At 45.9% G+C, this 13,202-nt stretch overlaps 1 protein-coding gene across 1 annotated transcript in view; it reads left to right on the top strand.

The window, feature by feature from the left end:
• The window catches only part of LOC110532307 (neural-cadherin-like), a 61,801-nt gene that overhangs the window by 15,139 nt on the left and 33,460 nt on the right, over positions 1–13,202 (top strand). The window contains exons 13-17 of the mRNA XM_036989578.1: positions 213–1,821; positions 3,722–3,815; positions 4,432–4,616; positions 6,388–6,614; positions 11,000–11,277. Of these exons, the coding sequence (XP_036845473.1) occupies positions 213–1,821; positions 3,722–3,815; positions 4,432–4,616; positions 6,388–6,614; positions 11,000–11,277 (2,393 nt within the window). The remainder of the gene's footprint in view (positions 1–212; positions 1,822–3,721; positions 3,816–4,431; positions 4,617–6,387; positions 6,615–10,999; positions 11,278–13,202) is intronic.

Consider the following 13,202-nt stretch of genomic DNA (forward strand, 5'->3'; position numbering starts at 1 on the left):
TCATTTTGAATGCACAAACAGTCAGGTACCCAGAATAATCTTTATCACGCATAAATATCAAATCCATGCTTCTGTATGTCATGCATGTACATAACTAGTCTACTTTCTACTTCATAACTAATGGCTGAGAAGATAGATTGATGGGCTTTATGCTTATAAAGAGAGGCACACACACACACACCGATGTTGATGAGTTTTGTGTGTCTTTCCAGGTTACAGCCATAGACCCAGACAAGGATGCAGACCAAGTCGCCGTGCGCTACTCTCTTCATGGTCAGGGATCGGAGTCTAAGTTTGTGATCGACGAGATCACAGGGAAAATGTACGCCCAGAAGACACTGGACCGCGAGGAGCGGGCAGTGTGGCGCTTTGTGGTCCTGGCCACAGACGAGGAAGGGGAGGGGCTCACCGGCTTCACTGATGTCATCATCAACGTGTGGGACATCAATGACAATGCGCCTTCCTTCGTCTGCGTGCCCGACGGCTGTCACGGCAACGTGGGCGAGAACTCGCCCCCAGGTACCTTCGTCATGGAGATGACGGCGACGGACCTTGATGACACGGCGGTGGGTCAGAACGCCATCCTCTCCTACCGTATCATCGAGAACGTGCATGACGCAGGAGCCGCCAACTTCTTCACCGTTGACGCCAGTACAGGCACCATCTCAGTTGCAACCGGTGGGTTGGACAGGGAGGTGGCAGAGCGGCACCAGCTGGTGGTTGAAGCCAAGGATGGAGAGGGTATGATGGGCACGGCTACCGCCACTATCATCATCACGGACCTGAATGACCATACCCCCCGGTTCAAAGACAAGTGGTGCAGTGCTCGTGTGTCTGAGAGCAGCCCTCCAGACTCAACCGTGCTGAAGCTGGATGCTGTGGACCCAGACTCGGGGCCTCACGGCCTGCTGGGCTTCAGTGTGGTGGCAGGGGACCAGGGGGAGAGGTTCTACATGGTGAGCCACAAAGCAGAGCAGTCTGGAACTCTGAGGCTGAGAAAGAGGCTGGATTACGAGAGGCCCGGCGAGCAACAATTCAACCTCACCATTCGTGTGGAGGACTCCGACTTCTCCAGCCTCATCCACTGTATCATCCAGGTGTTGGACGAGAATGACCACGTCCCAGTGTTCGCCCCCACCTCCTACCCCCTCGCCCCTCTGCCAGAGGATATTGCAGTGGGAACCAGTATCACCCAGGTGACGGCCAGCGACTCAGACTCTGACCTGAATGGGGAAATAATCTATAGCATCTCCCCAGAGTCAGACCCGTACGGACATTTCACAGTGGACGGAAACGGCATCATGACCGTGACATGCCCGTTGGACAGAGAAATCGTGGCAGAGTACCAGCTGGTTGTCCTAGCGACAGACCGGGGTAGTCCAGCCTTGACGGGTAGCACCACGATCCAGCTGAGCTTGCTGGATGTAAATGACAATGGGCCAGAGCTGGAGGTGAACTATAACCCTGTCCTCTGGGAGAACAGCCCTGCTCCACAGGTGGTGTGGCTCAACCAGACCTCCACCCTGCTCCACGTTATCGACAGGGACTCCCTTGAGAACGGGCCTCCCTTCTCCCTCTCTCTCCCTCGCCTCTACGCCCCTGACTTTCACCTGCAAGACCATGGCGATGGCACGGCAACGCTCACGGCACTGCACCGCTTCGACCGCGAGCGGCAGAGGGAGTTCTTCCTGCCCGTGGTCATGACGGACAGTGGTCGTCCGCCAATGACGGTCACCAACACACTCACCGTCACTGTGGGCGACCAAAACGACAATGCCCACCAGGAGGGAGAGAAGGAGATTTACGTCCACAGCCGGAGGGGTGAGTTCCTCACTTTAAGACAAGTGTCAGACAACTTTCAGTCAACTTTTGGTATTCATGAAGTGCCTAAGAGTAGGAGAGTCTGAGAGTAAGAATGTTTGAGAGGAGTGTCTGGGAGTAGGAGTGTCTAGGATTGTCTGAGAGTAGGAGTGTCTAGGAGTGTCTGGGAGAAGGAGTGTCTGAGAGTAGGAGTGTCTGAGAGTAGGAGTGTCTGGGAGTGTCTGAGAGAAGGAGTGTCTAAGAGAAGGAGTGTCTGAGAGTAGGAGTGTCTGAGAGAAGGAATATCTGAGAGTAGGAGTGTCTGAGAGTAGGAGTGTCTGAGAGTAGGAGTCTGAGAGTAGGAGTGTCTGAGAGTAGGAGTGTCTGAGAGTAGGAGTCTGAGAGTAGGAGTGTCTGAGAGTAGGAGTGTCTGAGAGTAGGAGTGTCTGAGAGTAGGAGTCTGAGAGTAGGAGTGTCTGAGAGTAGGAGTGTCTGAGAGTAGGAGTGTCTGAGAGTAGGAGTCTGAGAGTAGGAGTGTCTGAGAGTAGGAGTGTCTGAGAGTAGGAGTCTGAGAGTAAGAGTGTCTGAGAGTAGGAGTGTCTGAGAGTAGGAGTCTGAGAGTAGGAGTGTCTGAGAGTAGGAGTGTCTGAGAGTAGGAGTGTCTGAGAGTAGGAGTGTCTGAGAGTAGGAGTGTCTGAGAGTAGGAGTGTCTGAGAGTAGGAGTGTCTGAGAGTAGGAGTGTCTGAGAGTAGGAGTCTGAGAGTAGGAGTCTGAGAGTAGGAGTGTCTGAGAGTAGGAGTGTCTGAGAGTAGGAGTGTCTGAGAGTAGGAGTCTGAGAGTAGGAGTCTGAGAGTAGGAGTGTCTGAGAGTAGGAGTCTGAGAGTAGGAGTCTGAGAGTAGGAGTGTCTGAGAGTAGGAGTCTGAGAGTAGGAGTGTCTGAGAGTAGGAGTGTCTGAGAGTAGGAGTGTCTGAGAGTAGGAGTCTGAGAGTAGGAGTCTGAGAGTAGGAGTGTCTGAGAGTAGGAGTGTCTGAGAGTAGGAGTCTGAGAGTAGGAGTGTCTGAGAGTAGGAGTGTCTGAGAGTAGGAGTCTGAGAGTAGGAGTGTCTGAGAGTAGGAGTCTGAGAGTAGGAGTGCTTATTTAGGGTCAGATTTTTATTCCCCCTTTTATTCATTATGATTTAAAAGGTAAAATCTATCATATGTTAGCACTCCAACTTAGAGATGCTTTGTGAATATGGGTCCAGGATTTTACCCAAGTTAGCACAGCAGGGAGGATGCGGACTAAGAGTTGACTAAGGTAGGAAAGGTTCTTTCTGCGTATCTATTCTGTTGTCTGAATGCGTAATTGAAACGCCTGCGGCTAATATTACAATTTCTTTTCAGCATTTCATGATTCTTGATTGCAAATCCTTCTTTCTGGTTTAACAACATTCTACCCCCCACACGCTCTCCACTCTACTAATTGTATCTGGCCCTAATGTTGACCTGAACATTACGAGATCTGTGGTGTTCCTCAGGGGGGATTGTTAGGCCAATTAACATTCTAATCATGGACCTGGCTGTTTCAGTTTAGTTTTCAGTAATTGTATGAAACACTGCAGCAACATGACACATACATTCATACAGGCTCCCATTGTTTACCCAGCTGCAGTACCCTGGCGCTGGGACTCGATAATAACATAATCCATACTGAGATAGCCCTGACTTCCTTAAGCCCTCAGTGCTCCTCGCAGCTCAAGTACTGGGAGTCTATTCAACCCAGACAGTGGGACTTCACACTCACGAACAGAATAGGAAGAACAGAAACAGCAGAATCACAGAACAGCAAATAAGAAAAGGGCTAAAGATAAGCGACCTGGGGCCTCTATCACGTTGGGTTTGTTTTCAGACAAAAATCAATGTCTTTGTGTGCGTTGTACAGGAAAGATGCAGACTACTTCACTGGGCAAGGTCTATGCCCCTGATCCTGATGATTGGGACAACAAGACCTACACCTTAGATGCAAGAGGAATGAAGTAGGTGTTATGTTTGTCTATAAGTAAGAAGACACCGTTGACAACATGTTACAGGAGATCTCTATGTACAGGACAGATAATCAGTTAAACAGTTATCATATATACAAATAGAGATGGAAGGGATTGGAGGATATCATATAAAATCAACACCATTTCATACTTGGTCAGCCAGTGCTTATTCAACATGAACATCTGATCCGATGGCCTCAACCCCTAAAGAACGTTCCCTATGTGTTGAAATGATGAAGAAATATAATCAACAGTGATTGCTACTATGCTGAACATGGCCATCATATTCAGAACAATCGGAGGATGCATTTGTATCCTGTCAACTGGTGGAATTGTGGGGGAAAAAAGATCAAGAATGTTTTCTCCGTGATTGTTTACAATTTAGCATCCATCACAGTCAGGGGGTAAAATAAAAATCCCAATTGCATATTTTACACATTCCTGTTTCATTCATATGGACTTGAACAAGGAGGAACTACTTGGCCTTTTCCAATAATAGACACTTATTTCCTTATTTATATCTATTTTTTTATATTTTCCATTGCATGCCGTAATGAATACTACCCAGTCATTCAAGTTTACCACAACGTTCCTGCCCTACCAACAGGTATTTCACCTTAGACAAGAGTACAGGTCACCTGGCCATCAGACAGAATACCCTAGCGGGCAGCTACTATCTCAGAGTGGGCGTGTCGGATGGGGTGTGGCCGGACGTGGTCTCGGGGGTCACAGTTCACGTGCGGGAGCTGGAGGACCAGGCAATCCATTTGTCAGCCTCCCTGCGTCTCACAGGTAGGCTACAGCAGCGTGACAGTGTCGTTCTAATCTAATCTACAGTCTATGATAGGGCCTTGTGTTTTGGTTAATCATGTCACGGTTGAACCTTTATTTAAAGCTTTTTCATCAAACTGTCCCCTTTTCATTTGCGTCATAGCACCTTCCTCAGACCATTTCATTCATTTTTGGTCTAATTCTAATTTCTGGGAAAAGGCTTAAAATAATGATTCAAATCCAGGTCATGTGACTTGATTAGCAAAAACACAGGCCCTCATTATAAAGGCTGTGTCTGAAAAGAATACATGCTGTCAAATCCTTGTTTCCTCTATCCTTATTGTTTCCTCAATTCCTCTCAAAGCGCATTGGAGGATAGGACTCAAGGTCTCTCTCTGGACCTCGTCATCCAATGAGCTTGGTGAGGAATTCAGGAAACAAGAACAGAAGAAGTAATAATTTGGCAGCTAGTGAGGTTTTCAGACAGAGTCTTGTTTTTTTTTATGACTACAGTACGTGACTTGACAGGAGAAAGTTTGGGCCAAAAGTTTCTCCCGTCAGGTCACGGGATAAATTAAAGCTTCAGGCCCTAGTCAAGTCATGACCCACTCACAGTTCAGCAACTACATTGATGCTACTGCTGCTGCTGTTACTCCACAGCAGGATTGCTCTATAGGAGAAGATTATCTAACAAAGTTTATGTTGATACCAGCTCTGGAGTCTGAACCTGTCAACATGAGTTACTTTGTCCATTTGTTTTCCTTTCTCTCGCTCTCTGTCACTTGTCTTTCCACCCACACCAAGCATCTGTTTTTTGTTCTCCTTTTCTTTCGTTCCTTTGTTGGAGAGATATAGAGTGTAGCTTTCAAGAAATGTGTTTGCTTTGAGAAAGACAATAACTGCCAAGTTATTATGACTGAATACACTCAGACATTAGAGTGGATGAGGTTGTCAAATGAATTAAGGTGGAATCAGCGTCTGCTCAGTGAACTTAAACAGGAGAAAGAAGAAGAAATGAGTTATAAAGTCTCAGGATCTGGAATAGCTAGCAAACCCAATGGATCCAGGTTGCTTTTTAAGCTTTTCCTGAAGATCAAAGCATTTGACGTTGAATGTGGGTCTCGCGGTCTCCCGTACAAGCTGTAAGGCATGTACTTTACCACACATCTATACAACCAATAGTCCCTATCACTTCAAGTAGCAGTGTGTGTCAAACATGTGGTGCCTTTTTCACAAAAACAAATGCAGTTTAATGTCTTGGTCTTGTGGCTCTCTCTGGGCATATCCCAATTGTTAAGGTCAATTTCACACTGCCAGGTTAGTCCTTGACATTTGAAAATCCATTGTATGAATAGACTATAAGGCTATTAGGCATACTAGGGAATCGTTTTCACTTTGTATAGATTAAAGATTACTTTTTCCACCCTCTCCGATATTATTAGAGGAGACGCATAGCTAATGCTTTGACCTCTAAATCTATTTAATAGTGAGGCCGTCAAATGGTTTATACCAGAACCAAAGAGTCAGGTCTCGCTGGAAATAATGAAATAACAGGAAGTAAAATAGTTTCACCTCATGGGTAAGTGAACTGACGTGTAGCCAGCGTATGTCCATCTAGAGGAGTTTTGGAGATGACATTTGATAATAGAACCAAGACTGAGAACACTTTGATCCACTCTGCCTGTCAGTGAGTAGTGAACGTTCAGTGAACGTGTGTATGTGTGTATCTCTCTTTCTCTGTGTGTGTGTGTGTGTGTTTTGTGTGTTTGTTTTTTATTTCTCCCTTCTGCAGGCATCACTGCCCGGGATTTTATTGAGTCCCAGGTGGACAAGACGAGTCGACAGGATATGTTCAGGGGCTTCCTGTCTGAACACCTGGCCGTCAGATTAGGCGCCATCAACGTATTCAGCCTGACAGACGTAGGACTGAAGACGCTGGACGTGCGCTTCTCTGTGCACAGCGACAGCTACCTTCGCCCAGAGAAACTACATGGATTCCTTGCGGTGCATAAGAAGAAGGTACGCCTCAAAGTTTTCCCTTCTTGAAGATAGGGATCTTAGCTCATACATCTCTAGGTGCATAGCAGAGCTTGGCTTTCTTGAGATAATTCCTTTATCAGCCAAGAGGTGCAGTGTGCATTCATATCCTTTTCATTCATGTTGTTCACACCAACTCTCCCCCTTGTGTGTTCATACCTTCTTCCTCATTCTCTCTCTATCTCTCCCCAACTACTTCCCTCTATCTTTTAAATCAAAGCAAATTAAATGTTATTTGTCACGTGCGCCGAATACAACAGGTGTAGATTTACCGTGAAATGCTTACTTACGAACCCTTTCCCAACAATGCAGTCACTGCAACCCCCCCCCCATCCAGGTCTCTGATCACTACCTTGTTTCCTTTTCTGTCGACCTCTCCTCCAACCCTAGCCACTCAGCCCCTACCCAGATGGTCATGCGTCGTCGCAATCTTCTCTCTCTCTCTCTCTCTCTCTCACTACTCTCTCCTCTTCTATCCGATCATCTCTCCCTTATACTAAATCTGTCTCCCTCCTGTCTCCTGATTCTGCCTCTTCGACCCTACTCTCCTCCCTTTCTGCATCCTATGACTCACACTGTCCCCTTTCCTCCCAGCCAGCTTGGCCCTCCCCTCCTGCTACGTGGATGAGTGACTCATTGCGAACATACAGAACAGGGCTGCAGGCAGCTAAGCGAAAATGGAGGAAATCTAAACGTCTGGATGACCCATCATCCTTTTACTCTCTCCTCTCTACCTTCTCTTCTTCTGTATATGCTGCTAAAGCCACTTTCAATCACTCTAAATCTTAAACTTCTGCTTCTAACCCACCTTCTCCTCCCTCTTTAATCACCCACCTCCTCCTCCCTCTCTGCCGATGACTTTGTCAACTACTTTGTCACCCCTTTTTGTGAAGAATCAACAACAAGTGGGACACAATCATGAAGTGGAACGACATTTATTGGATATTTCAAACTTTTTTAACAAATCAAAAACTGAAAAATTGGGCTTGCAAAATTATTCAGCCCCCTTAAGTTAATACTTTGTAGCGCCACCTTTTGCTGCGATTACAGCTGTAAGTCGCTTGGGGTATGTCTCTATCAGTTTTGCACATCGAGAGACTGAAATTTTTTCCCATTCCTCCTTGCAAAACAGCTCGAGCTCAGTGAGGTTGGATGGAGAGCATTTGTGAACAGCAGTTTTCAGTTCTTTCCACAGATTCTCGATTGGATTCAGGTCTGGACTTTGACTTGGCCATTCTAACACCTGGATATGTTTATTTTTGAACCATTCCATTGTAGATTTTGCTTTATGTTTTGGATCATTGTCTTGTTGGAAGACAAATCTCCGTCCCAGTCTCAGGTCTTTTGCAGACTCCATCAGGTTTTCTTCCAGAATGGTCCTGTATTTGGCTCCATCCATCTTCCCATCAATTTTAACCATCTTCCCTGTCCCTGCTGAAGAAAAGCAGGCCCAAACCATGATGCTGCCACCACCATGTTTGACAGTGGGGATGGTGTGTTCAGGGTGATGAGCTGTGTTGCTTTTACGCCAAACATAACGTTTTGCATTGTTGCCAAAAAGTTCAATTTTGGTTTCATCTGACCAGAGCACCTTCTTCCACATGTTTGGTGTGTCTCCCAGGTGGCTTGTGGCAAACTTTAAACGACACTTTTTATGGATATCTTTAAGAAATGGCTTTCTTCTTGCCACTCTTCCATAAAGGCCAGATGTGCAATATACGACTGATTGTTGTCCTATGGACAGAGTCTCCCACCTCAGCTGTAGATCTCTGCAGTTCATCCAGAGTGATCATGGGCCTCTTGGCTGCATCTCTGATCAGTCTTCTCCTTGTATGAGCTGAAAGTTTAGAGGGACGACCAGGTCTTGGTAGATTTGCAGTGGTCTGATACTCCTTCCATTTCAATATTATCGCTTGCACAGTGCTCCTTGGGATGTTTAAAGCTTGGGAAATCTTTTTGTATCCAAATCCGGCTTTAAACTTCTTCACAACAGTATCTCGGACCTGCCTGGTGTGTTCCTTGTTCTTCATGATGCTCTCTGCGCTTTTAATGGACCTCTGAGACTATCACAGTGCAGGTGCATTTATACGGAGACTTGATTACACACAGGTGGATTGTATTTATCATCATTAGCCATTTAGGTCAACATTGGATCATTCAGAGATCCTCACTGAACTTCTGGAGAGAGTTTGCTGCACTGAAAGTAAAGGGGCTGAATAATTTTGCACGCCCAATTTTTCAGTTTTTGATTTGTTAAAAAAGTTTGAAATATCCAATAAATGTCGTTCCACTTCATGATTGTGTCCCACTTGTTGTTGATTCTTCACAAAAAAATACAGTTTTATATCTTTATGTTTGAAGCCTGAAATGTGGCAAAAGGTCGCAAAGTTCAAAGGGGCCGAATACTTTCGCAAGGCACTGTATATATATATATATATATGTGTGTGTGTGTGTGTGTTGGAGTGTCAGTGTAGTATGTGTGGGTAGAGTCCAGTGAGTGTGCATTGAGCCGGTGTAAAATAAAAGTGTAAATAAAAAGGGGGTTGGCTGCCAAGCAGTTGTCATACCAAGCGGGGATGCAGCCAGTCAAAATGCTCTCAATGGTGCACATCTATAACGCCTCCTGAGGGGGAAGAGGCGTTGTCGTGCCCTCTTCACGACTGTGTTGGCGTGTTTAGACCATGATAATTCCTTACTGATGTGGACACAGAGGAACTTGAAGCTCTTGACCTGCTCCACTACAGCCCTGTCGATGTGAATGAGGCTGTGCTCGGCCTTCTGTTTCCTGTAGTCCACGATCAGCTCCTTTGCCTTGCTGACGATGAGCGAGAGGTTGTTGTCCTGGAATCACAGTGCCAGGTCGCTGACCTCCTCCCTATAGGCTGTCTCGTCGTTGGTAATCAGGCCTATCACCGCTGTGTTGTCGGCATACTTTATGATGGTGTTGGAGTCATGAGCGGCCACACAGTCGTGGGTGAACAAGGAATACAGGAGGGGACTAAGCACGCACCACTGAAGGGTGTTGAGGGTCAGCGTGGCGATCCTAAGCTTAGTGATGAGCTTGAAAGGGCACTATGGTGTTGAATTCTGAGCTGTACTCAATGAACAGCATTCTCACTTTGGTGTTCCTTTTGTCCAGGTGGGAAAGGGCAGTGTGGACTGCAGCAGAGATTGCGTCTTCTGTGTTTCTGTTGGGGTGGTGTACGAATTGGAGTGGGCCTAGGGTGTCTGGGATGATGGTGTTGATGTGAGCCATGACAAGCCTTTCAAATAATTTAATGGCTACAGACATGAGTGCTACGGGGCAATGGTCATTTAGACAGGTTAGCTTGGCGTTCTTGGGCACAGGGACTATGGTGGTCTACTTGAAACATGTAGGTATTACAGAATGGGTCAAGGAGAGGTTGAAAATGTCAGTGAAGACACTAGACAGCTGGTCAGCGTTCTGAGTACGTGTTCTGGTAATGCTTCTGGGCGTGCGGCATTGTGAATGTTAACCTGTTTAAAGGTCTTGCAGGGGCTATAAAGAGCATGATCACACAGTTGTCCAGAACAGCTGGTGCTCTCACAAATGGTTCAGTGTTGTTAGCCTCGAAGTGAGCATAGAAGGCATTTAACTCTTCTTGTAGACTTGCGTCGCTGGGCAGCTCGCACCTGGGTTTCACGTTGTAATTTGTGAGTTTTGTGAATTTTTGAGTTTGCAAGCCCTGCCACATCCGATGAGCATCAGAGCCGGTGTAGTAGGATTTGATTTTAGTCCTGTATTGACGCTTTGGCTGCTTGATGGTTCGTCGGAGGGCGTAGTGAGATTTCTTATAAGCGTCCAGATTAGTGTCCCACTCCTTGAAACTCCTTGAAAGCGTCAGCTCAAGCCTTTAGCTCAGTGTGGATGTTGCTTCTGTTTGGGATATGTACGTACGATCACTGTACATTTTTTAATATATTTTTTATTTATTTAACCTTTATCAAAGCAGTCACCGGCTGATAATTATAATTATGTATAATTGGCCCAGCGTTGTCCGGGTTTGGCCGGAGTAGGCCATTATTGTAAATAAGAATTTGTTCTTAACTGACTTGCCTAGGTAAATAAACTTCTCAATGCCATCGAATGAATCCCAGAACATACTCCAGTCTGTATCCTAGCATCCGCTTCTTCCCTCCCTCCATCCCTCACTCATTTCATCTCCTTCCCTCTTTTCTCTGTCTGTCTTTCTCAGACCTCAGTCATTTATTGAAAAGAAATCGGCCATTTTACGCCCTTGGTTATTTGAATGTAAATATGTCTATGTGCAAGGAGTATCAACTTGCCTCATCACACTCCTTCCTTCCTTTGTTCTCTCCCTCTCTCTTTCACTCTCTTTCCTTAGCTGCAGTCTCTGCTGCGGGTGAATGTGTCCCAGGTACAGGTGGATGAGTGTGTGTACACAGACTGCAGGGCGGGTGGGGGTTGCTCCACATACCTCAGCGTCAGTGACACGCCCACCCTGGTGGATGCTGGCAACATGGCCCTGGTGTCTGTGACAGTGACTTCCTCAGCCGTGTGTGGCTGCACCGCCAGGGACCGTGTCCACCAGGCCTGTTCCTCCTACGCCACAAACCCCTGCTTCAATGGAGGCACCTGCATGGACACCCTCAGCGGGTACAGGTGAGCAGAGAGCAACGACTACAGCAACACACCTCACCTGAGGACCATGTGAACTGGGTTGTGTTTATTAAGGTACATCATAGCTGAAAACAAGATGTAGGGCTATTCTGAACATTTTCTTCCAATTTAACTCTACTGAACATGAGTTCTTTATTGTATTTAATTTATTACGCAAGATAAAATATACTTTCATAGGACACAACTAAGAGATGACTGAGACAAGGTGATAGAAATAGTCAAGAGGAAATCTACACACAGATGGTGATGTGGAGAAAATGAGATCCGAATCAGAAATGACACTAGAGCTACCTGGGAAAAAATGTATTTCAGACTAGAATGACAATAAATTAAGGGTTAAAAAAATGTGCAGTTCAATGATGAATTACCTCCTAATTAAATGCTAGAGCCTTGAACGCTAAGCATATACAGCAGTCAGAAATCCATAAAACCCAGTACAATTGCCCCATGTGGGCGCATCACAGAGGAAACAGGATGGAGCTAATTTGATGATAAGGATTAATGGTAGGATTTAAGAAATGTAGGCCAGTGAGATTACAACAATAACTACCCACCCCTCTCTTGTAAGTACTGACAACTTTTCACAATCCCACTTAATACCATTTACATGAACATGTAAAGTGAAGTTTGCCAGACAGACGTGCATACCGAATAACACGTCGGCATTAAAACCTTAGAACATGAGGGTTACACTCATGGGCTGTGTCCCAAATGGCATCCTTTTCCTTATATAGTGCACTAGTTCTGACCAGAGCCCTATGGGCCCTAGGGTGCCATTTGGTGCACAGCCATGCGTTCTCTGTTTTTTATCTGCCACATCAGCTGCAGTCTGCAGTCTTGTGAGAGAAAGTCCTAGTCCTTGTCAGAATATTGATGCTGCTATATAACCCAAGGTGTATTCAGTATGTGCGTAAAAAATCCAATTTCGGCACCATCCCATGTAGAGAGAGCTTAATAGCCAGTCTGAGACATTGCCTTATCAGATAGTGTCAGTCAAAAGGGAGAAACAGAGGAAGAAACATGCTCTGGAGTCTGGATTGGATTGGCATTGCTCTCTGCAGTCACATGGAAAATGCCTGGGAAGGTATGTGCTTGTGTGTGTGTGTGCGTGTCTGTAGTGTGTTCTTTTGTCCATGTGTGTGTGTATGCTTAAGCACAAACGTGCATGCACTCTTTCTTCCGTATCTGTCTGTGTGTACACACAGTCTTTCCTAGAACCATCCCCCTGTCTCTCTCCAAATGGATCAGTATTCCTGACATGTGTTGGCCCTCTGCAGAATAAACAGAGTTGGAGACGGAGAGAAAAGAGAAAACAGACCCTAACAGTGCACAGCAGAGCCATATGCTCAGAGACGCCGCATGGAAATAGATGGCTGTGACATTCTCTACCAAGCCCAGTTCGCCTCATATCACTTTTCACCAGGGATGTGAGAATATTCTGCTTCTCCCCTGTTTGGATCGAAAGTGTTGTTTTTCTCACTGCATGTATTGAATATCAAGTCATTTCTTTGATTAAGATTTATGGCTCGTAGACATGCAGATGCACTAGTGGAGGCATGCCATGAAGAAGTGGAGACATTCCATGAAGATGTGGAGACATTCCATGAAGAAGTGGAGACATGTTGTGAAGAAGTGGAGACATGTCATGAAGAAGTGGAGACATGTCATGAAGAAGTGGAGACATGTCATGAAGAAGTGGAGACATGTCATGAAGAAGTGGAGACATGTCTTGAAGACATGTCATGAAGAAGTGGAGACATTTCATGAAGACATGTCATGAAGAATCTGAGACATGTCATGAAGAATCTGAGACATGTCATGAAGAAGTTGAGACATGTCATGAAGAAGTGGAGATATGTCATGAAGAAGTGGAGACATGTCATGTAGAAGTGGAGACATGTCATGAA

This window comes from Oncorhynchus mykiss, chromosome 1 (assembly GCF_013265735.2).
Source record: "Oncorhynchus mykiss isolate Arlee chromosome 1, USDA_OmykA_1.1, whole genome shotgun sequence".
Lineage (NCBI taxonomy): Eukaryota > Metazoa > Chordata > Actinopteri > Salmoniformes > Salmonidae > Oncorhynchus > Oncorhynchus mykiss.